Source organism: Giraffa tippelskirchi, chromosome 10, assembly GCF_054371585.1.
Source record: "Giraffa tippelskirchi isolate mGirTip1 chromosome 10, T2T-mGirTip1v1.2.pri, whole genome shotgun sequence".
NCBI lineage: Eukaryota > Metazoa > Chordata > Mammalia > Artiodactyla > Giraffidae > Giraffa > Giraffa tippelskirchi.
The window spans coordinates 48475428-48499312 of NC_137284.1; the positions used below are offsets into that span (position 1 = coordinate 48475428).

Below are 23885 nucleotides of genomic sequence, written 5' to 3' on the forward strand. Positions count from 1 at the left end.
TTAGAGTACAGTGGGTGCAGAGTGGTGCTTGGAGTTTAGGGTCAATTTTGCTGTCCGCTCCGTAGATTTTACAGGCGATTTGCTCTTTGCTTTAAGAAGAGAAAGTGATATTGGAAAAAAGTCAGCACTTTAGACTAAAGCAAAGCACCCTTCACAAAGCCACAGACAAGAAGCAGGACAGAAAGTCCATGGCTTGTAGCTATCCTCGCACCTGCGGAAGAAGTTATAAGATATTCGCTCATCTCGAAGATTTCCAATGCTCCTTATTAGGCTGTTTTAAACACATACATATATATATTTAATTAGCTCGCCAGCTTGGCTCTGGTGCCCATGAATGTCTTGGCATGCACTGCAAATAACAACACATACAAAGTATTTCAGTCCCAGGAAGTGGTCTTGTTTGCTTTGTCTGTTTTCAAACCATGCCATTTCACGGTTGGGAACACTGAGAGGAACAAATGCAGATACTTTTCCCTCAAGCAATTCTGTGAGAATTATTCCCTATAGTCATTTGGTTGTTCCTAAATGGGTGTCTAAAAACACATCCCCTCTTTTACAACTGCAAGTGTAAAACCACAGGAGGTGAAAACCAAACCAAAGGCAGCAGGCTTCTCAAGGGCAAGGAGAACAGGTTCTGTAGTGTGTGCATTTGGGCATCTGCTTTTAGAGGAAGAGCTTTCCCAACTTTTTATCCTTAAAATCTGAAGAAAATATAGCATTATCAAGAACTGGACATGTTTGACAGCTCTCTGAGACTACATAAGGGAGGGAATGAAATTGTCCTTTTGCATTTTTCTTCACATATTTTATCCATGAATGTAAATGATATACCTTTACTAGTAATAATCATTACTGATAAGAAAACAAAAATGTGATGGACCTTAAAGCATTTCTTTTCTTTCTTCCCTTATTTTAATTCAAGAAAAGTTAAAAGGGTTTGAACGGGGTGAAGGAAGGCAAATTCAATCTTTTGAATATTTCAGCTAAATCATGTTCAACTCCACATTGGTAGTGATAGAAATTAAGGTGAAAGCACACACTCTCAAAAAGTCACTGTAGAGTAAATATTTAGGGTTCTAAAGGGGTGGTTTAGCAGACTCACATTAATGTTTTCAGTTAGGTTACTTAAGTGTCACCATTGATTTGCCTTTGTGTAGGGGGCGAGTCATGTACTTAACACAGAAACCTGATAACTCAAAACCCAAGGTCAGTGGTGGGTGTCTGGAGCGTGTTGCTTCACTCAAGCTGGTTGACAAATTTCAAAAATGCAAAAGTAAAGGTACAGTCCACGTGTGGCTCTAAATATAAAGATTATAAAAGGAAAATATGTACAATCCATGCAGAATCACTTGCATCAGAGCCAAAATTAAATATGTGTGCTTGTTATCTTTGAAGGGAGACTCTTTGACAGGAATTCATTTATTAAGAGAAAGAAAGAAAGAAAATGATTACGTGACTCCTTAAATTGCCAGCAGTACTTGACACAAAGTATGTCTGATAGTGAATAAAAGTTTAAAAAATGCTAAAAACAATAAAACCAAGGAAAATGATTCACTCTTCAAACATGATGTTTTGTGAAATAATGCTTTCCTTTTCAGTATAAGCATTGCAGATTGGCTCAAACTTGCTGAAACTGTGAATTATGTGCCTCCTTTCTCAACTAATCAACACTTCACAGGATATGTCCATCATTCCTGAGAATGATGAGATTCGAAGGGAACAGCTACCATTCTGATACAACATTTTCTATTATATTGTGTCCATTATTGCAAATTAAAACAAAATTTACATGGGCAGTATAACTGCAAACAAACCCAATTATACACTGTAATGAATATTTTAAGGTTAATATTTTGCATTACCATCAGTTATGCAATAAACCATTGCAACACATAACATTTTTTCAGATTGTAATCATTCATCCACTTTAGGCACTTGCATTGCTAGCATATTGTTCATTAAGTGAAATTTATTTGTCAAGCCAATTAAGTTTTTTTTTTTTTTCTCTACAGTAAATTCTAGAGCAAATCTGTTTTGTCATCAAATCACAGATTATTTCTCTCTTCTTTCTAAAGGTTTTATTTATGTCTGGAAAGAAGGGATATGTGCTTCTTCATCTTTGTAACCCCAAAGATTTCAACAGTGAAATCTGAGAATCTAAAATGCTATACTGAGTCCTATGTAATTTTAACAAATAATCATCATAGTCAATTTCATTTAGATGTACACTGTTCTGAATATAGGACTTCCCAAGTGGTGTTATTGGTAAAGCCAATGCAGGAGATGTAAGAGATGTGGGTTAAATCCTTAGGTGGGGAAGATTCCCTGGAGGAAGGCATGGAAACAGACTCCAGTATTCTTGCCTGGGGAATCCCATGGACAGAGGAGCCTGGAAAGCTATGGTCCCAAAGAGTCAGACACAACTAAAGCAACTTTTCACACACAAGCACACATTCTGAATATAATATTGTTTTATCAAACATACTGTGGTTTATTTCAAAGAAAATTTTAAAAAAACAAGACTTTTTTTGTAAAGTGCAAACTTTGGCTACTCATCATGCTCTGTTGCTGTTATTGTTTTGGAATGATGAGATTCAGGATTGCAGTCAGGAGCCCTGGCTTCTAATTTCCTCCTCAGCCACTCACTTCTGAAATCTCAAAAAATGTATTTATTTCTTTGATGTTTCCTAAAATGAGCATAACAATTGTTTGCATTTTATTGTTTTATATATATTTTCCCATGAGGATGCCAGACATTGTGTTTGGTCATCTGTTTTGCTTTATTTGGCTTCCTTTTGCTCTGTGCTCAAACCAAGCTAGATAACCTGTTTTTCCCTAAAAATGATCATTCATTTAAGCAACTCTTCCCCTCAGATAACCTGCATTCTGCTGGGTCTGTTCCCATCAGGTAGCTGTAAGCTCTCTCTCCTCCAACCTTCCTGATGATTCTGGTTGTGCCTCTCTTATGGCCTTAACAGGGCTCACATTGATTTATAATTCATTATATTTGTATCTTACCCCACTGATTACACTATACACTCATTGAAGGCAGGAATAGAATTTTAGCAATTATTTTTTATTATTTTCAAAGTGTAAAGCAATGCCTTGAGTTTTTAAACTTTTGCCCCCAACATAAAATACCCTGTGAAGAATAAAGGGAGATGCTATTATCTAAATTATGGCTAGAAAATGTGCAGATAACATGCTTCAATGAGGAGCAGTCTAACAGAATCTGAAGATTTTTCTCTGATTCAGAATGTGATTTCATGATATCCTTTGACTTCAGTGTAATAATGATGCCTTTCATTTGTTTTTATGTTTAAAGATTCCTCAGTGCTCTCTCAGGTGAAATTTCTCATGCCTTTGTAAGGTAGGGGGAGGAAGGATTTGCTCCGTTTTGCAAATGGAAAAGTCTAAGAAGTCTTCTTAGAAGTTCCATGAGTACAGGCACTTAGCTTTCTTCTTCAGCCCTTTTTGTTTCTCGAAATAGTGCATCACACTGCCCTCACTGGGATGCAGGTAAACAAGACCGCTGCCCAGGACCCTGTCTGTGACTAATGAGTTTGGCCAATGAGAAATAGGAAAGAGAAAAGCTTCAAACATTTTATCTTCACTATGCATAACAATTATTTCAGAGAATAACAGAAAATTCCATCTACTTCTTTTATAAGAAACAAGACAAAATAAGAACCTATCACAACAACACAGAGTCAAGACCTTAGAGTCCTCGGAGATCAGGTGGAAAAGGAACCATTTACCCATTTACCCACATTCTCAGTCACTGCCTTCCTCCTGCCTTGATTAACTCAGCACAGCCTCCCAGCTGGAAAGCCTGACTAGCCCTCATCTGTTTGCCAGATGGAAGGATTTGGCTCCCTTTTTGCACCTTCCTTTTTAGATGGTTCCATCTGAACTGCCATTTTTTCCCCCTGCATCTACAGCCATGAGGCTGGAAGACACTGGGCAGATTGAACAAAGCTGCACCCTCTCCTTCGCGTCAACCTGGAAGATTCAGCACCTACTATGTCAGGGAATACGTATACATGTGACATACAAATATTGTCTTAGTCCATCCTCTCATTAGGCCCATGCAGTGAGCACACAGATTAGGAAAATTTAACTCAGTGGCATGGAATAACTCAATCTAGGTTACACAGTTAATAGATAGTTAAACAAAGGTACAGAAATGAGGACACAGTGATGCAGTCAGATCAACTCAGGGTCAGGATGTGCTTTTTTTCTGAAACTTCCTCAGGCATCGCAACCTTGCCTCACTGATTCCACATGTTAGATTAAAGTGTGAAGCAATTATTTAAATACACAATAATCTTTTCAGAGAAAATGCAACTGGCTTTAGGGAAAAAAAAAAATAAACTTCTTTCCTCCAAGACTGAACTGATAAATATTGGATACGGAAAGATCAGCTTCTTTATTTTCTTAAACATTAATAAATAAAGTTCGTTTTGTGCCATATAGTATGCCAAATGTCTGATCATATAATAGTATTTTGAAATGTTCACATTATAGTCTTTTACATCTTAAAGGTTCCTCCAAATTCATTTAAATATTTGAATGAGATGTGGTCCACCCTTATTCTTACATGTCTTCTTCTTTCTATGAACTCTTTTCTATACTTTTAATCCAAATTTGATAGCCTGGAACCGGGAAAAGTTAAGCTGATGTTCAAAGTACCACCATTAGTGATGGGAAGAGAAAGACAACCAAAGCTTCTGGCCACCAGGAAAGATATGGGATATGGATATTTAATTCAAAGAAGTAAGTAGAACATTGAGACAACTATCTGGATAATTTATCCCATCTAAATCTTGCCAGCTCTTCAAATATCCTCTTTCTCTGGGCTGAGATTTTTTTGATGGATTAATTTCCTATGTGAGGACAACTCTTGGTTTTGATACAGGGAAGAGTCACAATTCAGGGCACCAATCTACAGATGTAGGTATAATCCTCATAGGTTTTTCTTCTTCTTGTTTGAGTATCTAGTGGGATTAAAAGGAGCAAGAGAAGAGAAAGGACACAATTTCTGTCCTGCTGTGGCTCTCTGATCTGGCTCCAGAATCTTAATTTTCTCAAAGTGAATATTAGTGATGCTTATCCTATGAACAAAGTTAAAATTGAAATTTTCCAATAATAAAAGAAGCTACACTGAAATACCTGTTTTGCCTGTGAAGAGGTCTAGGTTACAGCTCTAGGGACAAACAGGCCTCTTTTTTATTATAGGTGTCAGCTTTACCACATGAAATTAGCTATGTGAGAAAATTTGAGCTATCTTTTAATGTAATTTTTATTCAGGTTTGCACATACTAAATCACGACTTAAGGGGAAGGGTCAAATAATAGGATGATTTTATCCTATAATTTTTTGAAAATAATATATTTTTATTAAATTCGTATGAAATTAGTGCCAATTTCTTATAGAGATCCATTTTTTAAAAGAAATGTGCTTCATTTTGACCTAATACATAAATTGCCTTTTTGCCCAGGCATGTTGGCAGCAGCTGTTTAAATTTCCTTTCCTGCTTTTCTTCAGTCAACAGATTTACACCTCTATTCTAGTTATGAGGCCTCTTGTAGCTGAGGGAGACAAGCACAGCTGCCCATGTACACAAAGGTCTAGGTGACAAGGTGCAGGAGCGATACCCCATTCACCACAGAAAGTTCCAGACTTTTTTGCTTACAGCAGGGTTTTGGGGTTCCAACTTTCTACAGCAACTCAAGAATGGGCACATGAAAGTGAGACTGCCTTCCCCCTGCTAGGACCACAGTGCATCTCAAAACAGCACATTTTCACTGTAATTGACTCATCCAAGTAAGAACTGATTCTGGTGCAGACAGGGTCATGATTAGGACAATAGCAGATAATATTTCTTCACCTCTGACTGTGGTCCCAGGAGGCTGCCACAATCATTCTGCTGATTAAGGAACTGAAACTGAGAGGGGTTATACAATACACTGTTTGCTCAGAGAGTAGGTGAAGGGCTGCTACTCAGGAGTTCTGTCTGAGGCTAGAAACTGATTTGCATCTTAACAAATGTTTGTCTGAGCACTTAAAGAAGCACATTCAACTCAAGAATAATCTAATTGGTGCCAAGGTGGGATGGCTTTGCTGAGGGCCTGTGAGCCAGAGTTCTGATCTCATCACAAGTAAGGACAGTGACCTAAGGAAGCTGATAAAAGGTGCCCCTAGCTTTTGCAATTTGCTTTATTTCAAGCACTGAGAGTTTAACCTGTATTGGATCTTTTAATGCAGATAGGATTCTGAATTCATACAGAAATGCTCTCTCGGACTTTTCTGAAGCACTCATATGAAATAAAACACGTTTAACATGTATAAAATCTCTCAGAGTATTGACTTTCCTTGGCGCCCCTGGGATCATCACTTTGATCTCCTCCAAACTGGGTGCTCAGTCAGTCACATTATAGAGAGAGAGGAAAAGTAATTGCATGAAATTTTATTTAAAGACTTTATATGTGCTTGATTTATTTTATCAATATAAATTTATCAAGATAATACCCATTATGTTTAGACAAATAAGAATAATTTGATGGTCAGATTCTCCAACCAGCTCCCAGAAAATAAGATATAATGTTCTTAATTTCAAGGCTGCTAGCAATTTCTAGGGATACCACTTTCACCATAGTGCTTTTAATATACATACACACTTGTGTGTACATGCATGTGAGTTTGTCATAAGCTTTACAATCACACAGAACTTTTACTTTGCCTTTGTTTATTTGTTAAATGTATTTTCTTTGTTTTCTCTCTCAAGAGCTGTCTGACATTGGCTTATTTTTAAATTTGGGCAATTTAAACTATCTTTTTCTTATGACAAAAGTAATAAATTATCAATGTACAAATGTTATCAATACAAACAAAACAATCAAATAATTTGATGGGCATTTTTCTATTATTTCTTGTCATTTTTCTATGTGAATATCTCAAACTGACTTAAAATTTAGTATTCTTTATGTTTTCACTTTCAAGTTTTATGTCCTATATTTTTTCACATTATATCACATATTGGTTCTTTTCTAATTTCATTAAACTTTCTTTGAAGACATGATTCTAGAAGGTGCTTACTACCCATTGTATGATTTTGTCATGCTCACTGGGACACTTCCCTCCTACTGGTCCTCTGAGTATTTCCCATTGTGGGTAGAGCTCTGTGATATGCATTCCTGTTCACAGGTCTGGGTCTGCCTCACTCCTGAGCTCCTTGGAATTTCTTCCCAGAGCATCATCTCAGGGTCAATCTCAAGTCCTGAGACTGATCTTTCTTGACAATTTTCCTCCAGAAGGGAAGTATCAATTCAACCTGCAAGCAATGATACAGCAGAATACCTGAGTCACTGTAACCTTGCTGACATGTGTTGATTATTAAGTGAAAGTGAAAGTCGCTCAGTCCTGTCTGACTCTTTGCAACCCCGTGGACTATACAGTCCATGGAATTCTCCAGGCCAGAATACTGGAGTGGATAGCCTTTCCCTTCTCCAGGGGATCCTCTCAACCCAGGGATCGAACCCAGGTCTCCCACATTGCAGGTTGATTCTTTACCAGCTGAGCCACATCTTTGCCAAATTACATGTGTCAACTTTTCAAAATTGACTATGGATTTGACTGGGAATGCAACGAATCTACAAATACTTTTGAAAAACTTGACATATTTCCAGTACTGAGATTATTCATCCAAAAACAGCATATTTTCTCATTTATTCAAACCTAAACTCTTCTAACAAAGTGTTCTAATTGTTTTCATATTTGTACTACTTATTTGCTATTCCCTTAAAAAATTAGATATGTTATATCCTTTTCTTGTTACTATTAAGGATTATATATTATGCTTCGAATATTTTCTATTTGGTTATTGCTGTCATATGGAGAACTGATTTAAGTTTATATCTTTACCTTGAGCTTATTGATATTACATGATCACTTTTGATTTCTCTAAGTCATTTGGAGTGGATTACATAATCATTTGCAACTCTAAAATGGACATGTTCCCTTCCTTCCCTGAGTATTAGACACGAATATTTCCTTGTCTGTTACACCACTTATTAGTTACACTTGATTTAATCAAACAAATGTTTTAAATTATTTATAGTACAATGTTATTTTCATTTGTATATTTTGTAACTTTAAACCTTCTTTAGTAACTTTAAATCATCAGGCCTCTGATTTTATGCTAATCTTCCTGTGTCAAATTTTTCTTTTCTGCTCAGCTCTTTAATTAATTGAAGTTCATTTGGATATGTAGCCTAAATTGTAATATCTTTTTTGTTATTTATTAAATAAATTCACCTTTAATTATTATATTTTAATTCATCAGATGTTATTGTATTTTATGATTTTAGAAACTTCTCTGTTTATATTTATGTTCCTTTATTGCCCTCTTTATATATGGTTATTTCAGAGAACCAAAAAGTGACGAACTCACTCATGTGCCAGGTTTACTCTGCTAGATGTTTAAAGTATATTATGACACAAGGCTGAAATATTATTTGGGGCACATGTGTCACTACCTCAGTTTTATAGATAAAGACTCTGAGGTTCAGAGAGATTTGTGTGCAGCTCACTCAACAAACAAGGTATCTAGGAAACAATCTGTTATCTATTACTACTATGCCATTCTTATTATAAGGTTCTAAATCCATTTTGCTTTTCTCTCTCTTTAAAGCTTTTAATAATATTCTTGTTTATGTTTTCAGATGCACCTATGGGGTCACAAAGAGTTGGACAGGACTGAGAGACTTTCACTTTCCATAGTTAATTTGTGATTTAAAAAAATTCTGAGGGTCTTTTCTGAAAACTTGAATTAATTACAATAGCAGACAGTGTGTATAACTTCAGCTACCAAAAGCACATTACTTATTCAGATCACAGTTCAAAGACTTAAAAATCCTTTGGAATTTTATTGTTTTGTTACCAATAAAGTCAACCATCTAGTTATAACCTTGGTCAAGACAGTTGGTGGCTAATGTGGTATGGTTATGTAGGAGAAAATTTATCATCAATTAATGTCACTATGACAGAACAAAAAAAGGAAGCTCTGAAATTACAAACAATAAAATTAGTCAGGAATGAAGACCCATTCTCCCTTCTTTAGCTCATCACCTACACACAGCCAACTTACTTGTCACTTATCGAGAGCTGATCAGTGACACACTCTCTATGTATATAATTTCATTTAATTCTCAAAACTGTGAGGATTATTCCTATTTAATAACTGAGGAAGCAGAGGTACACGCAGCTGTGAGTGATGGACATGAGATGAGAACAGTCTAACAACTGTGCCCACCACCTCCCCTGGTGAGAGAACCAGCTGGTCTAAGAAGTATGTTCCCCTGGATTTCTGCCTATTTGGCACAGATGTAAAGAATCTGCCTGCCAATGCCGTAGATGAAGGAAACGCTGGTCTGATCCCTGGGTCGGGAAGATCCCATGGAATAGGAAATGACAACCCACTCCAGTATTCTTGCTGAAAAATCCCATGGACAGAGGAGTCTGGCAGGCTACAGTCCATGGGATCACAGTCTCAGACACGACTGAGCAACTGAGCACGTGCAGCTGAAATGAATACACCTGTGTCAGGCTATAGGTGGCAGCACTGTTCCTTGGAAGAAGGAGCCTGTGCCTTTCTTGAGAATTTGCGCTATTCTGACCAACAGAGTGAGGTCTTTCCAGCAACTTCTCAACCCTTTGGTCATCTATCTAGATAAAGCTTCTCTGGCAGCTTCCTGAAACCTTAAGGAGAATGAAATAATTTGTGACAAGATCTTAAAACACTGGCAAATTCTGCTTCATGGCTCCTCAATCACAGAGCCCTAGTAATTACAAATTAACCTTGCAGAACCCCAAAGTGGCCATGCATTGAAAAACCCTTACAGCACACAATGGAGCCTTGGTTTTTCAGAACCAACTAGTTACTGTATTTCAACCAGTTAAGTTAAATATAGTTTACAAGAGAATTTAGCCAGTACAGACTCCTACTCTGCATAATTCAAGCTCCAACATAGCTCCAGCAGATCCTTTGACCTGTATTATCCAAAGCATTGCCTCAAATCTATTTTTCATCTTATTCATAGCTGCTTGATTTACATAGCAGCCATTTAACTGATAGAATTACAATGATAAAATTAATTTAACCTGTATAAGCAGCCAAGTTGGATCATTAAACCAAAATCAACATTGAGGTCTGGTTTATACATGTGGCTCTCTACCTAGATGTCGTGTACCATTTCCTCATATTTTAACTCAGGAAAATAATCTCCAGCAAGACACTGAGCCCCTCATCTACCTCCCCTCACCAGCTCTGAAATCTGCTGTAAGATCATTCCTCTAACTTTGACCACTTTTGGAAAGCTGCTACATTTGTAAGCCAGAGAGGAGCTTCTGGAGCCCTTGGATTCTAGCAGCTGGAGCAGCAGCTGCCTCTCAATGCTCAGGTTCACATCATGTTGAAAACACAACAATCACATTTCTGAGTTCAGAGAATCAGTATTCCTGCTGAGCAACCACACGTGGAAACATAACTACACCTTAACTTTGGCCAGTTTTCTTATGAGTGCCAGCTTGAAGAGAACAGCATCACAAAAGTCCAAAACAATACTGGAAAAAACAATAACAAAAGACCAGTTTCTAAAAGTGTATTTTTTAGTATCACACACATCCACACACATCTCACAGTACATAATAAATTTTTTTCTCTCACTCATAAGAACTTTTTAGAGAGAATGATTCTCATAATTAACTGCACATAAAAATGGATATTTCTGCTTCTAGACTCAGACATTTGTTCTGGGATATGAATGTTTTAATAAGCTTCCTTGTAAGTCTGGCACAGGAATCTGCACTTTGAAAAGCACTGTTTAGGAGTCTTGATCATTTTTGAAACAGAGGCAATGTAATCGATTTATGCAAATATAAGAAAAAAGAAGACAAAAGCAAAGTTATATCTGCCCTCTCTCTCTTCCTTTTCTCCCCAAACAAGATGTCCACTTGTTCTAGACACTTACAGGAAGGCAAAAGAAGTGGTGATCTCTGTAGCCAAAAAGTCATCTTTAGGGTGACTACTATTTTGTATGTGTGTCAGGTTTCCCAGAAAATGGGACTTCTAGCACTGAAAGGAGGAAAGCCCCAGGGAAAAGGATACAATGAGGACTTCAAAGTAAGTGTAAACAAGTTGCTGTGGGGACCTGAATGAGGAAACAGCCAATTCTAAGACAACAGGAGAAAGTTTTATAAAAGAATCTGCATTTGAGTATGAGTCCAGCAAAGAGGGAAAGAAAACATCATTTTCAAAGTCACAGAGGTAAGAAACATCTGAAAACATTCAGGAAAGAGCAATTTAGAAGATTATGTGTGAGAGCTAGGAAATCAGGAGAAACAGCTGGAAATGAGACCTTGAAAATCTGAAGGTGCTTTGGAAACAATAATTATTTAATACTTATGTTCTGTTGTGATGTGTTCCACATATTGAGATATGAGCATATTCAAGATTTCCTCATTACCTGTGATGGTGTTATTAAGAGAACTGGGGAACACCAGAGGAAGAACATTTCTTTTTGGTGAGAAAGCTAAAATAATAAATTCAATTTTTTAATATTTAGGGACCTGATCTAAATATTTATTGCTGTGAAACAAGTCACCCTAAAACCTAGCACCTTAAAACAACAATGTATTATTATGTCTCACAGGTCTGGGGGATGGTCAGCTGAGGCTCACATCAAAGGCAGGCTGCCTTCAGTCAGCACCACGTCTCAAGGCAGCTGCACTTGGTGCTCAATGGCTGGCTCTAAGGCCACAGCAGAGGTTGCCTATCCTCTTGTAGGAAAGGTCTGGAATTGGCTGGTGAGGCATTACTCCTTCCTATCTCATTGTCACAGTAGTCACAGTCCAGTCCAGGCTCAGGGTGGGGCCAAGGGGCACATGTGTCAACAGCTGCTGTCAACCACTGTGCAGGGGCTCTGCTCTGCAAAGGGCTCCTGGGACAGACATGGTGGTAATGGAGGGGGGGTGGTGGTGATGGGGACAGCACGAGCCCTTGTCTGGCTCTCCAGAGAGAAGTCAGGATCAGACTGCCAATTTGTTAGGGGAACCACTGACCAAAACCACCTGCCTTGGCCAGGCACAACAGTAATCACTCGTATGAGTTATCTTACAACAAGAAGTTCTGGTAAGGAATGTGGAACTAACAAGCTACCACTGACAGGAAGGATTTGGGAAAGGTCAAAAGAAGAGAGGAGATATCAGTCCATATGTTCGACCTGTGAGGTCCTATCCCCTCCCAGAATCCTCTTCGCTGGAACCCATTTTGGCTGAGTGATGTGAAAGCCACCAGCAAGGACCCCGAGTCACTAAATATGGGCCAAAAAGGATGATTGGCCACAGACAAGCTGGAAACTAACCCCATTACCATAAGCCCAAGACTGCAAGTCATGTGGCAGAACTTCTCCTGGGTTCTCATACGCTGCTGCTCTCCACCCAGGTGCCCCTTCCCAATAAAGTCTCTTGCTTTGTCAGCACATGTGTCTCCTCGGACAATTCCTTTCAGATTGTTAGACAAAAGCCCACTTTCAGGCCCTGGAAGGGGTTCCCCTTCTTGCAACAGATTGAGAAATTTTCTAAGGAAAACTTAGTAGTTAAACCGCAGAAATGGATGAGATTGGAGCACTGAGAATGGGAAAAGAACTACGTTTAAGAGAGGAATTAAGTTGGAGAAGTCCACAGAGAGAAAGGGGAATGCTAACAGTCAACTAGAAGGGGCCAGAGGGGAGTTCAGGAGACCAGCAGCAGTGACCTTTAGGGGTGTAGCTGCCAGGCTAGGGTGGGACTGGGCCAGGCTGCATTCACAGCTTCATTGGCTTGTTGGCAAGGGTGTGGAGAGGGGATCCATAGAAGGGAGTATAGACTGGGTGGGGAAGGACAAAAGTAGGAAACTGGGGTGGTCATGGATGGAGGGGATGTTTGGCTTCTGTATGAAGTAGATGTTCTCCATGAGACAGAAAGAAATGAGTAGAGAATGCTGTAGTTTACTGAGGTACTTGGGGATCTGTTCTCAGTGCAGATGGAACTAAACCAGTTCATGCTAGAACCAGGACTTGTTACCCTCAGAACACCTATAGGACATTCTAAATGTTAGTTATGGGTACAAAGATTGGAGAAGAGAAACAACTAAGGGATTGAAAAAGCTAAGTTCTATTTATTTGCTTTATGAGTTTTCTTCAGTATTTTGTTTCTAATCGTGGATTATCAAATGTAGGAAGAATTAAAAGAATTAAAAATAAATACCATAAAGATACAGCTCAATTGGATAGTTACATGCTCAATAGCTTTTGAAAAAAAAATCTGGTAAAGTAGCTATATATTTTGTGATATACAGATAATAAAATACTATTTTTCCATATTTTTAACATAAATTTCTGCTCTAGGAAAAATGAGTAATTTGAATGTTATAATATATATTCAGAGCTATTTTCAGCTAATACTTTTCCTTCAAAGAGAGACAAAACTACTTTGACAGAAAGAAGTATGAATTAGGAACTGAGTATTTCAAGCTAAATAGTTCAGTCAACTAAGTAAAAACTGTGATGAAAATAAAAGGCCAACGTCCCAGCTTTTGGTAACAGGTTGGTATTATAGTGTCACAGTACCATGGATGACGCATGCCTCCCTATATCAAGTGAAAAAACAAAAGGCTAATATAGCTGTTGGTCTGTAAAGGCAAGATTTCAATTATTTTGTCTTCATCATGTCTTGCCTTTAATGAAACAGGAAAAGAAAGATACATGGTCAGTGGAATTTACAAATATTTTGTTTTCTCACAACTGAAAATATAAAAACTATAAACTCTTTGAAGAATGGAAGTACATCTTCCATTTTTGTATCATTGTGCTTGGCATACAAGCTCTCAAAAGGATGGAGAGTGAATAAATGAAGCATGGGTATTGAAATCAGCTTTATTTGAATATAACCTGAAAATCATAAAGTGAAATTACAAATCAGGATGTGGGTGTTAGAGGAAATATTATATAGATATTTAACCCAAATACTGTATCTTATGCAATAATTGTGCAAGCACAGAGACTTACACATGAATAAAATGAGTGGCTCTGCCACCATAGCTTCTGCACTAGAAGTTAGAAAACATAAAATGTATATAAAATATTTTCCAGTATTCAGTGGTAGAAGAAAATAGAAATGAAAAACTTTGGTGTGTTTCAGATTGACCTTTGCTATTGCTGATAATTTTTAGTGGAAAAGGCTTTGGATGGATACAGGCTTCCTTGAGCAGTACACCTTGTTCCTTTAGAAGAAGCAATGGGTGAGGCTGGTGATGGGGTGGAAAATGAGTGGTGATTTCTCTTTGAAAATTGTCAGATTTGTATAGCCTTTACCATTTAGCACCAATCACAAGACTAAGAAAAATATATTAAAATGAAATGAATCTTTTTAGAGTACATTTTTCAATCCAAAATGTAAAGAATTTAGAAATAGAACTTTTCATCCTATGGTTAGAATCCTTCATCTGGGATAAGTAATCTGTCTGATTCCACAAAATGGATTTATGATTTCTAGCTTGGAATATTCTATGTAGGCTAATAACTTCAATTCCATGATTTGGAGTCCTCATCAATTAGGTTGTAAATTGTCTACTGAGTGATCTCTGTAATTTTGCATATAGCGTTTAGGTTCTTCTTTCGACAATGAGAAAGCAAGGAAGACAATGTCTCCAAAAGTATAAAATCTTCATCAAATAACAGCTAAAAAATTATAACTGTTAGGGGTCTCTGTGTGTGTATGTGTGTATACATATGTATGTGTACATATATATATACATTTAGCTATGTTTTTTTCTTCCTTTGGGGAACAAAAGAGATGATAAAGAGGAAAATAAGACAAAGTCACACAAATCTGGCTTCAGAGAAGCTGTCTCCTTTCAGCCCGGCATGAGGTGCCATGAGCAAGACATGCTGGAATAGCTGCTTACCTACATCACAGGGACCCTTAGTCAAGCTCACAACAAATAGTTTCCATTAGCACATGAAGCCCAAGGAGGAATCTAGGGTGGCACATGTTATTTTTAAAATATTGTTTATAAATAAGGATTTAAAGATATGTACATGCATATGCACATGGGCTTCCCAGATGTCTCAGTGGTAAGGAATCCTGCCAATGCAGGAGGCACAGGAGACACAGATTTGATCCCTGGGTTGGGAAGATCCCCTGGAGAAAAGGAGGAAATAGCAACCCACCCCAGTACTCTTGCCTGGAAAATTCCATGGACAAAGGAGCCTGGCAGGCTACAGTCCATGTGGTCTCAAGAGTTGGACGTGACTAATAAATATATATATATGTACATATTTTTACATATAAATTTAAAAATATATTTAAATGTTTATTTATATATAAATCATCCTGATAAAATGATGAAATTTTAAAAATTTAATAGCTAAAAATAATTTGAATGTTAGCAATATAATTTTGTATTACAATAGTAGTATCAATAATTCTTCAATGATAAGCTATAAAGAGACAAACTCAAAAATGAGAAATTCAATATTTTATGCTCCCGTCATCTTATAATACTGCATCAAGCATTTGAGCAGGATGCAGAACAGTCTAGGGTAGTGTAAGGTACTGCTCATTCCATGCCAAGGTTAAAACTTCAGTGAGTTTCTATTGGCTGAATCATTGCATAAATTAATGCTATTCAGAACAGCTTTAACTTGCACAGCTGACTTAGGAAATGTGTGACTAAGCTTCTAAATTGGCATCGAAGCCACATTGACAGGAGCTGCCTTATCACTGTACCATTTTCTGCCTTTCACCCTCCTTACTTCCTCCCATTACCATAATTACTTTCATCACAGGCAGCTGAAATTTCTCCTTCAAAATCAGAAGCCCTTGGTAACTGGTCCTGCTTAAAGCTATGGGTCCCTGAGAATGTGGTGTGTCTCTTTCATTTACATGTTGATGAAATGAAAGTCTCTTAATTTGGGTCATTATCGATACATAAATCTGTAGAGAAAATGAACATGCATTTATAATGCAACCAAATGGACATGATTTATTGTGCTTATAGAGTGTAAATACAGAAGAAAAAAGAAGCCCAGCCCTCAAATTCCCTGGACATGAAGCACTGCCAGCGACTAATGGGGCAATCCACACCCTCAAGAAAGGTCAGCCTCCGGCTCTCATAGCTCATCCTCATTTTAACTGAACTAGCTCTCCAATTTTAGAGAAACCGTCACACATAAATCTGTCTACAACGACCCATCTTCCTGTGGAGGGTTTGTGAGTGGTAAAATGGGTTTCCATACCTGATTGTGGACTTTGTTTGGGGATTTTGGCTACCTCTTGAGGGCTGGAAGTGGAGGGCACTCGCTGGTTGGCAGAGTTGTGCATGTTGCTGGGAGCTGCCACGGAGACATTCTTGCGAGGCTTCATATCCTGCAGCCACATGGGCGAGGCCTCGAAGGCCTGCATCCTCCGGGCATGGCTGTTGGCGTTGACTTTTAGGTAGGCCTGGGCTTTGTGTTCCTGAAGCTCTCCATAATTGGCGTCAGTCACCCTGCACTCATATAAACCTTCATCCTTTTTCCTCACTTTGGAAATCTGAAGCTTGTGAGAGATGTCATTGCCTTGGACTTTCACTGTCTGAAAAATTGCAAGTAAAAAAACAAAGTGCTACATCAAGTGATTTGGTTCCCGTATCTTGTCCTGAGCCTGCTAAGGTTGGAAAATTAAAAAGTCTTACTGGCCTCACAGCCATAGTCAGAAAGGTTTTGATTTCCTCAGCAGTCTAATTAGAAGATCTTATTTATCTTACTCTATTAACACCTAGATTCACAAGATCATGGAAACATGAGTTCAGTCCAGCTGGACCAGATTCCATCAGCCACGTGGTTTGCATTTGGTCCCATCATGGGACTGGCCTCTGCCAGGTGAGCTCAACTGAATGAAGCAGGACCAAACACATTCAGTTTACAAAGCCTCTCTTCTTCACTGTAGGCTACCTACCACTCTGAGAGATCACAACAACATGCTGTTGGTCACAGCTGAGTTTAAGTGAGAATGTGTTTTTAATCCCCACTTCAGGATGATTACTAAACGAACTGACAAAATAGACTTGGATAGTAAAGTTTTTACTCCAGCTGTTGGTGTAGTCTGATCTATAGTCATGGGGTGGTGTGAGTCAGGGAGAAAATTAATATCACCTGAAATCCTATGACTCGAAGTACATGCCCCTTCTACCACAGGGTCTGTGTGCTGCTGGAACTTGAGATGCCATTAATTAAACACTGCTTTGATTTTCAAAATAGAAACTGCCTGTCACTTCTGATATTGTTTATACCAGATTAACACCAAGAATATATATATATATATAGTTATATAGAATATATAACATTCTACATAATATGCAATAGATCTGTAAGCATCTTTATCAGAAGAGGTAAATTTTATATATATCATATTATCATATTATCCATGACTGACAGAATGATGGACTTCATATGACATTCAAGATCTGGATTTGGATAATTTTCAAATTAATTTCAAAAGACAAAGAAGAGAAGTGAGAAGGCAGAAAGTTATTCCTGTACTGAGCATTACACTTTCAAATGGCCATAAATAATTTAGAAAATTTGGGAAGTGTTCATCTGGTTTTTACATGTAGTTTTTGTATATATAAACAGTTTTCAACATCTGAACCATAAACATAAGTATGCATTTATGTGCATGAAAATTACATATGAATATTATTAAGACTGTAAAACTAATGGAAAACAATAGTTTCAAATATATTTTCAACTGAGTCTCCTGATAATGTTGGGGTAGTCAGAATGCTTATATACTCTTATTATCCCATTTTATAGTAAAGTGAGTCTTAGGGGGTTTGGGTCAGTGCTTTTCAATGTTGGCTGTACACTAAAATCATCTGAGGAGGCTTAGAAAATACTGTCATTTGGATTAATGCAGAAACGCTCTGCATCTCTCCAGGGCAAAGCTCATTCTGTAGTTTGTGAAAACTCACCTGGGAATTCAAATTAACTGCTGGCTTGGGACCTACGTTCAAGGTCACATACCAGGTGAATTGGGAACACACTGCTTTCTACCTCTGTGTTTAGAGCTCTTTCCAGTCGACTAGATTGTATGAACTCTGGGCATTGATAATGCTGTTAGCTGCATGCTTCCCTAGGTCAAGATGTGTGAGGCTGCTTTACCACCGGTCTTTGGAGGATTGGGGTATGGGTGAAGAATGAAAGATGGATAGGAAATAAACAATCTATCTAATTATATGGGTATATAAAAATGAAATATTTAAGAAAAACATCATTAATAACTGATCTTACCAATAAAGCTTTTCTAGCACTGTCAGAAAACAACAGATTCTGTGATATAATAATAATTAAATTGAAAGAGTCTAAAAAGTCAGTGAGTTTATGAAAAGAAATTGGGAGTTTCTGGTTTATATCTTATTTTTGATATTTTCTTCCATGCTGAGATTATATATTTAGATTAGAGAATTTGATTTTATTAGCATATTTTTACACTTTTAATTATGATGTAACCCCAATATTCTATCACTTTATATGCTCTTAAAAAGCCTCAGAATAAATTTCCTTTTAAAATGTGAGTAATTGTATTTTTAGATTCCTTATACACATATTACTTCTAGTAATGGAAATTTGTTTACTAATTATCAACAAACTGAGCAATTCTATTAGTATAAAGTGATTATAGATGGCTTCCTCTGAGGTATAGTAATGTTTTTTTTCTAATTTCAGACAATTATGAGCAGTAATAAGCAGTAGAGTAGAAACACATCTCTGTATTTTCAACAGGTTAACATCCTCTAACAATGCTTTTATATTTATATTGGCTTTTGGTCTTATAGTACATGATTTTGAACACTGGCATTAGAAATACATTATATGAATTATGAATGACATTCAAAGTTGAGTTATTTTCATTACAACTTCAACACCCTGTTGGATGCTTTAATTTTTTTTTTTTTTCCTGCCTGGGACAATTTTCGTCTTTTACTTGGTATTGAAGAATAATTATTGGTATAAATTTGAATGTATATTATTAGTATTGCTGCCTTTTACAGTTAATAAGGGCAAGGAAGTGTCACATACCTCTTTGGGTGCAAAACGATTCCCAAGTAATTTTTCAAATATTTACGCCATTAAGATAAATAATTTTATTGTATGAATTCTAAATCTGCTTCAGTGTGTTTGTACCCAGTGAGGTAAGCTAAGACAGAGCCAGAGGGCTCTCGTACTGCGTGTGCAAATTTCCTCTATCAGGGACAGTAAGTAAAAACACTTGAAAACCCAAATTCGCTAACTGGTGCCCCGGGCCCGAATGCAGCGGTTGCGTTGACACTCACGCTGATCTTGGTCCCGTCTCCGTCAGGGTCCCGGTCTGGCAGCAGCTCCGCCTGTGGGGAGGGACGGGAAGGGGGGGCACACGGATGCTCAGACCTCGCCCAGCTGGAGCCCTCCGCGGTGCAAACCTGGAAGGAGGGGCGCTGCCCCAGCCACCCGCCAGGGGACCAATCCCTGTGGCTGCGCTCGGGGACTCGAAAGCGGGGATTCGGGGCTCTGAAGGTTGGGGGCTGGGGGGCAGGGGCTTGGGAAGTGGGGGATTAGGGACTCCGGAGAGTGGGAATTCCGGGGGTCGGGGACTTCAGAGACAAGGAACCCCGGGGGTGGGGGGGTGGGGGGAATCGGAGTGGGCGTGCTCGGACTCGGGGGACGGGGACTCGGGAGCTTGAGGGGCTGCCTTCGGGTCAGTGCCCGGGGTGCGCGAGTCTGCGGGGGATGGGGGACCTGGGAACTCGGGGGACTGCATTCTGTCATTCCCTGCTGTCACTCCTACAGACCTTCACACGCCCCCGCACATCCGCAGCCTCTTTTGCAGAACTACCTCCTTCTAGATTCAGACCGTCGTTTCCCTATCCGCCCCCTCTTCTCTCTTCCCCTTCCCGCCCCCTCTCCACTCGAGTCGCCTCGGGTCCCTCCGTCACTCCCCATTCCCTTTTTTTCCGCTGTCAACCAGTCTCTCCTTCTTTCCCTATCTCCCACCTCCCTCCTCGGTCTCCTTCCACCTCCTCTCTCCCCCTCCACTCCCCCTCCTCTGTCTCTCCTCCTCCTGTTCAGTCTCCCCCTCCTCTCCATCTCTCTCCTCCCTCCCTCCCTCTGCGTCTGGCAGAGGTGCTACGAACCCACGGGGGTGGGGGTGGGGGTGATGGAAAAACCTACAGAATTTGTCTCCATCCCACTATACTGAAAGGATAGCGTGTGTTCGGGGATGTATCAACGCAGCAGTGCCATCACGGGCTGCTGACAATGTCCAGTACTAAAAGGAGGAGTCTATTCCCAGTTCTTAACCGGGAAAGACTGGACAACCTGCCTTCCCTTGGTTTTAACGCGGTGTCGCTAGGACAGGGTTCACCCCCTGGCATCCCTAGGCGTCATCCTTGCCGCTAGGCGAGCCAGGGGTGTTCCCAGGGGCGCCCCAACACCATCGTGGTCAAGATCCCAGCTGGACACTCAGGAGTCTAAGTCAGTGAGTGGGCTGGACACGAAGCAGGTAATTCGGGCTACGCGACTCCGCTACCTGTGCCCCGGCCATATCGGCCCCAGGGTCCAGGTCCTCCGGCCCCCGCAGGAACCACCACTGGATCTCCAGGTACACCGAGGCGGAGCCGCTCTGGAAAGCGCAGGACATCTCCACATTCTGCCCCTCGGTTGCTGTCACATTCCGCGGAAACTCGGTAAATTTTGCTGCAAAACAGAAACGCACCCTTTTGGAATATGCACTCCACTCTTGACAGCATCTCTTGTGAGCTCACTACATTTTCCTGGGTCTTTGAAAAAAAAAAAAGCAACAAAACCCCCCTTTATGACATCCCCGAGGCTCCCCCCACCGCTTTCCTTGGCCTCTTTATTGCTTATTTTTGGTATCATGCCTAAATCATTTTGTTGTTGATCAAATCCAGATAACAGAAAGGTTAACAAGCTTGCAGATAACTCCCCTCTGCTAGCCAGGCTGCTCACAGTTAGATACAAATACCTTTTTTCAGACTGCAGTATTCCCCAAAACTTACTGAGGGATTCAGGGAAGTACATTTTACACAAATCTGTCAAGCTGATACATGAAGAGAGCCTCTTATGTCCAAGTTTCTAAACAATCTGTGACTAACTGGATGTTCCATGTAATAGAGAAAAGATCACGATTATCTGTCAAAATTTACATCCCTGATATATATCACAACACATTATCAGTTGTGATTGGAGGGCTACAGCATCGAAACAAGTTGCACACTTTCTAACTGTGGATATTTCTTTCTTTCTTTCCAAATTAACCTTTATATCTGTTTCCAACAAGCTATTGTATTGTAAATTGTCATACATCATGGGATGTAAGAATCACACACCAGGGCTTGGTTCAGATTTAAGATTGTTCTAAAGTTACTAGAGACTTTTTTTTTTTTTGAGCCTTTTCATTACAAGTCTTGACACTGCTAGTTTGCAAGATTCATGGAGTCATGGTGAAACTCACAAAAATATGTTTCCTCTCTCCCAAAGGCACTTTCCTAACACGGAACGCATTGGATGGTTGTTCTTGTCTAACAGGCACTCTGAGAAAGGATGATGCTTCCTTAGAAGTCTAGGAGAGATTTGTAGCTTAAGGAAGTGCACAGCTTCAATGCGTACTCATGGGGAGGAGGACTGGGGGACTGCAGAGTCGATTCAGGGTGGATGCACTTTGCCCCCACTTTTTTTTGCCCCCACTTTTTAAAGCAAGGCGCCATCAGTGTCTCTTTAAAAAAAAAAATCCCAACACGATCTCTACTGAAATAGAACTGTATTTATACTTAGAGGAAACGGGAGATGTTAATTAGACATTCTGATCTGAAAAGGACTTTTCCGTTGATGGCATTTCTGTCTGCAGAAGTGATGCAGTCTTCTGGCAGCAGAGATGTGATCTGTTCATGGTGCTGAAATGATCACTGCAGCCTGCGAAGTCCTGAACAACTGGATTCAGCAGGCTGCTGCTGCTTGTAATGCAAGTCGTGCCTTTTTATGGGTCCTCAGAGGAGTCTGTCCTTTGATAAACACACACGCAAACGAAGTCACACGGACAAAGAAAAAGGAAACTCTAAGCCCATACTTCCTACATAGAGGAGGGCTCGCTATGGAGAGACCCCATTCCCAGCTCTGTTTGCGATGATAATGTATGCAAGAGTCGTTACCCTGTGCATGCACACAGAGGGAACACACACACACACACACAAACACACACACACAAACACACTTATAGCTCTGTGTTTGTGCTCACCGAGGAACCCACCTCGTTGTCAGGAACCAACTGGATTTGCTCTCAAATCTAGCTGGGCTACTATTAATAAACTTTAAAGAAAAATGCCAAAGAGAACACTATTCTTTGTTACTTGCTAAGAACCTGACTACATCTGCCTGGCCATTCTTTGAACGCAAAGACACACACACACACACACACACACACACACACACACGGACACGGAGAGCAAATGCATATTTGCCAGTGAGCACAGACTTACCTTGAGAAGAAAGCCCTTGCTGTACATATAAAAAGGAAAAGAAAACAAATCCAACATATGCCAAAAAGATCCCCATCATTCCAAAAAGTGTAAGGGGCGGGGGGGTCACATCGGTATAGCCAACAGCCAAAAAGCTTCAAAAGAAAGGAATGCCACTGTCAGGCAGGCTTGGTCTCAGCGCCCAGGGTGCGGCGCCGCAAACATCCCGCCGCTCGCCGGCTCCGACTGCTCTGGGGACTCGCAGCGGGGATTGGGAGTTGGCGGCGCGGTCCAGGGCTGGGTACTGGGCTCGGCTCTGGCGGGCTGCGCTTGCACACCCGGACCTCGGTGCGGAGTAGTGCTCGCCGCTCGGCTGCCAGCCTTCCGCTTCCTGCGGCGGGTCGGCGTCAGCCAGCGGTGCGGGGCGCGGGGCGCGGGGACAACGCGGGGCGGGGGCCTCGCGGGCTCGCGCCGTCTCCCCTCTTCGCGCCGCGGCGCCGTTAACTCCGTGCGCGCCGGGCCGCGTTCGATCTACGCCAGAGTCTCGGAGAGCGGCGGCAGCGATCCTTCTCCACGCGTTGCTTCCGGCCGAATGAGCCTCTACCGCCTCGGCGGAGCCCCGGCGCGCGGACTGCGGCGGGGCTACGAGTACCGAGCTGGGGCCGCGGGCGGGAGAGGAGGATGGAGCTCGCCGGAAAGGAGAGGGAAGGGACTGGGAGAAAGACACTGCGCCGGGGCGACGGAAACAGCCATTGGAGGGAGATGTCGCTTAACCAGTTATTAACTGCCTTAACTAGGAAGAGCACAAGCTATTATTTCACATGGATTTATTGCTGAGCAACCTCCCGCGGAAGAGAAGCGGCTTCTGCAGGGTCCGTATCACTCTTGCTGGTGAATGGAAGAGACGAAAAGTACAAAAAGTCACGTGTTGAGGGAATTTTCCAGAAAGAAAAGTCGTACCACTTTTACTTTTATGCTTTCATTTATTTGTTTTTGCTAATTCATATACTACTTTGCTTTCCCAGCCTCCATCTCACGTGTATTCTGGAGGTGGGGGAGGGGTCTCAAATACCATTAGGGTCTTTATTGCACGATCTATTTTTATTTTGTTTTGTTTTTCTTTTGGCTAACACAGTAATGATTTAATGTTCCCTAAGATTCTATTAATAAGAAATATTGTTTTAGGAAGAAAAAGCACAGTAAGTTTTACGGTTTGGAACAAATCTAGCTATCTTCCATGGAGAAGATTTGAGATGTGTGTTCTGTTTCTTTATAAAACAATATCTGTCGCTTT

General features: G+C 40.1%; 1 protein-coding gene across 3 annotated transcripts; it reads right to left on the reverse strand.

Moving 5' to 3' along the window:
• VSTM2A (V-set and transmembrane domain containing 2A) lies at positions 1-23174 on the reverse strand. 3 transcript variants are annotated; one of them, XM_081531108.1, is made up of 5 exons: positions 22613-22691; positions 20647-20813; positions 19415-19465; positions 16338-16674; positions 1-89 (listed from the first exon to the last, which is right to left on the reverse strand). In XM_081531108.1, exons 1-5 carry the CDS (start codon positions 22689-22691, stop codon positions 1-3), a joined length of 723 nt encoding a protein of 240 aa, XP_081387234.1. The 3 variants fall into 3 exon arrangements, with proteins under 3 accessions (XP_081387234.1, XP_081387235.1, XP_081387233.1); XM_081531109.1 differs by lacking the exon at positions 1-89 and adding an exon at positions 135-211; XM_081531107.1 differs by lacking the exon at positions 1-89 and having other exon boundaries at positions 16058-16674; positions 22613-23174.
• Positions 23175-23885: the final 711 nt, after the last annotated feature.

What these genes read in the sequence shown, in the direction of transcription:
- VSTM2A (XM_081531107.1), bottom strand. Translation starts at nt 22,691, where the DNA reads ATGATGGGGATCTTTTTGGCATATGTTGGATTTGTTTTCTTTTCCTTT. An exon ending in CCGATATGGCCGGGGCACAG is followed by an intron (nt 19,466 to 20,646) that starts GTAGCGGAGTCG and finishes CCCTCCCCACAG; the next exon opens with GCGGAGCTGCTGCCAGACCG. An exon ending in GAGACGGGACCAAGATCAGC is followed by an intron (nt 16,675 to 19,414) that starts GTGAGTGTCAAC and finishes GCAATTTTTCAG; the next exon opens with ACAGTGAAAGTCCAAGGCAA.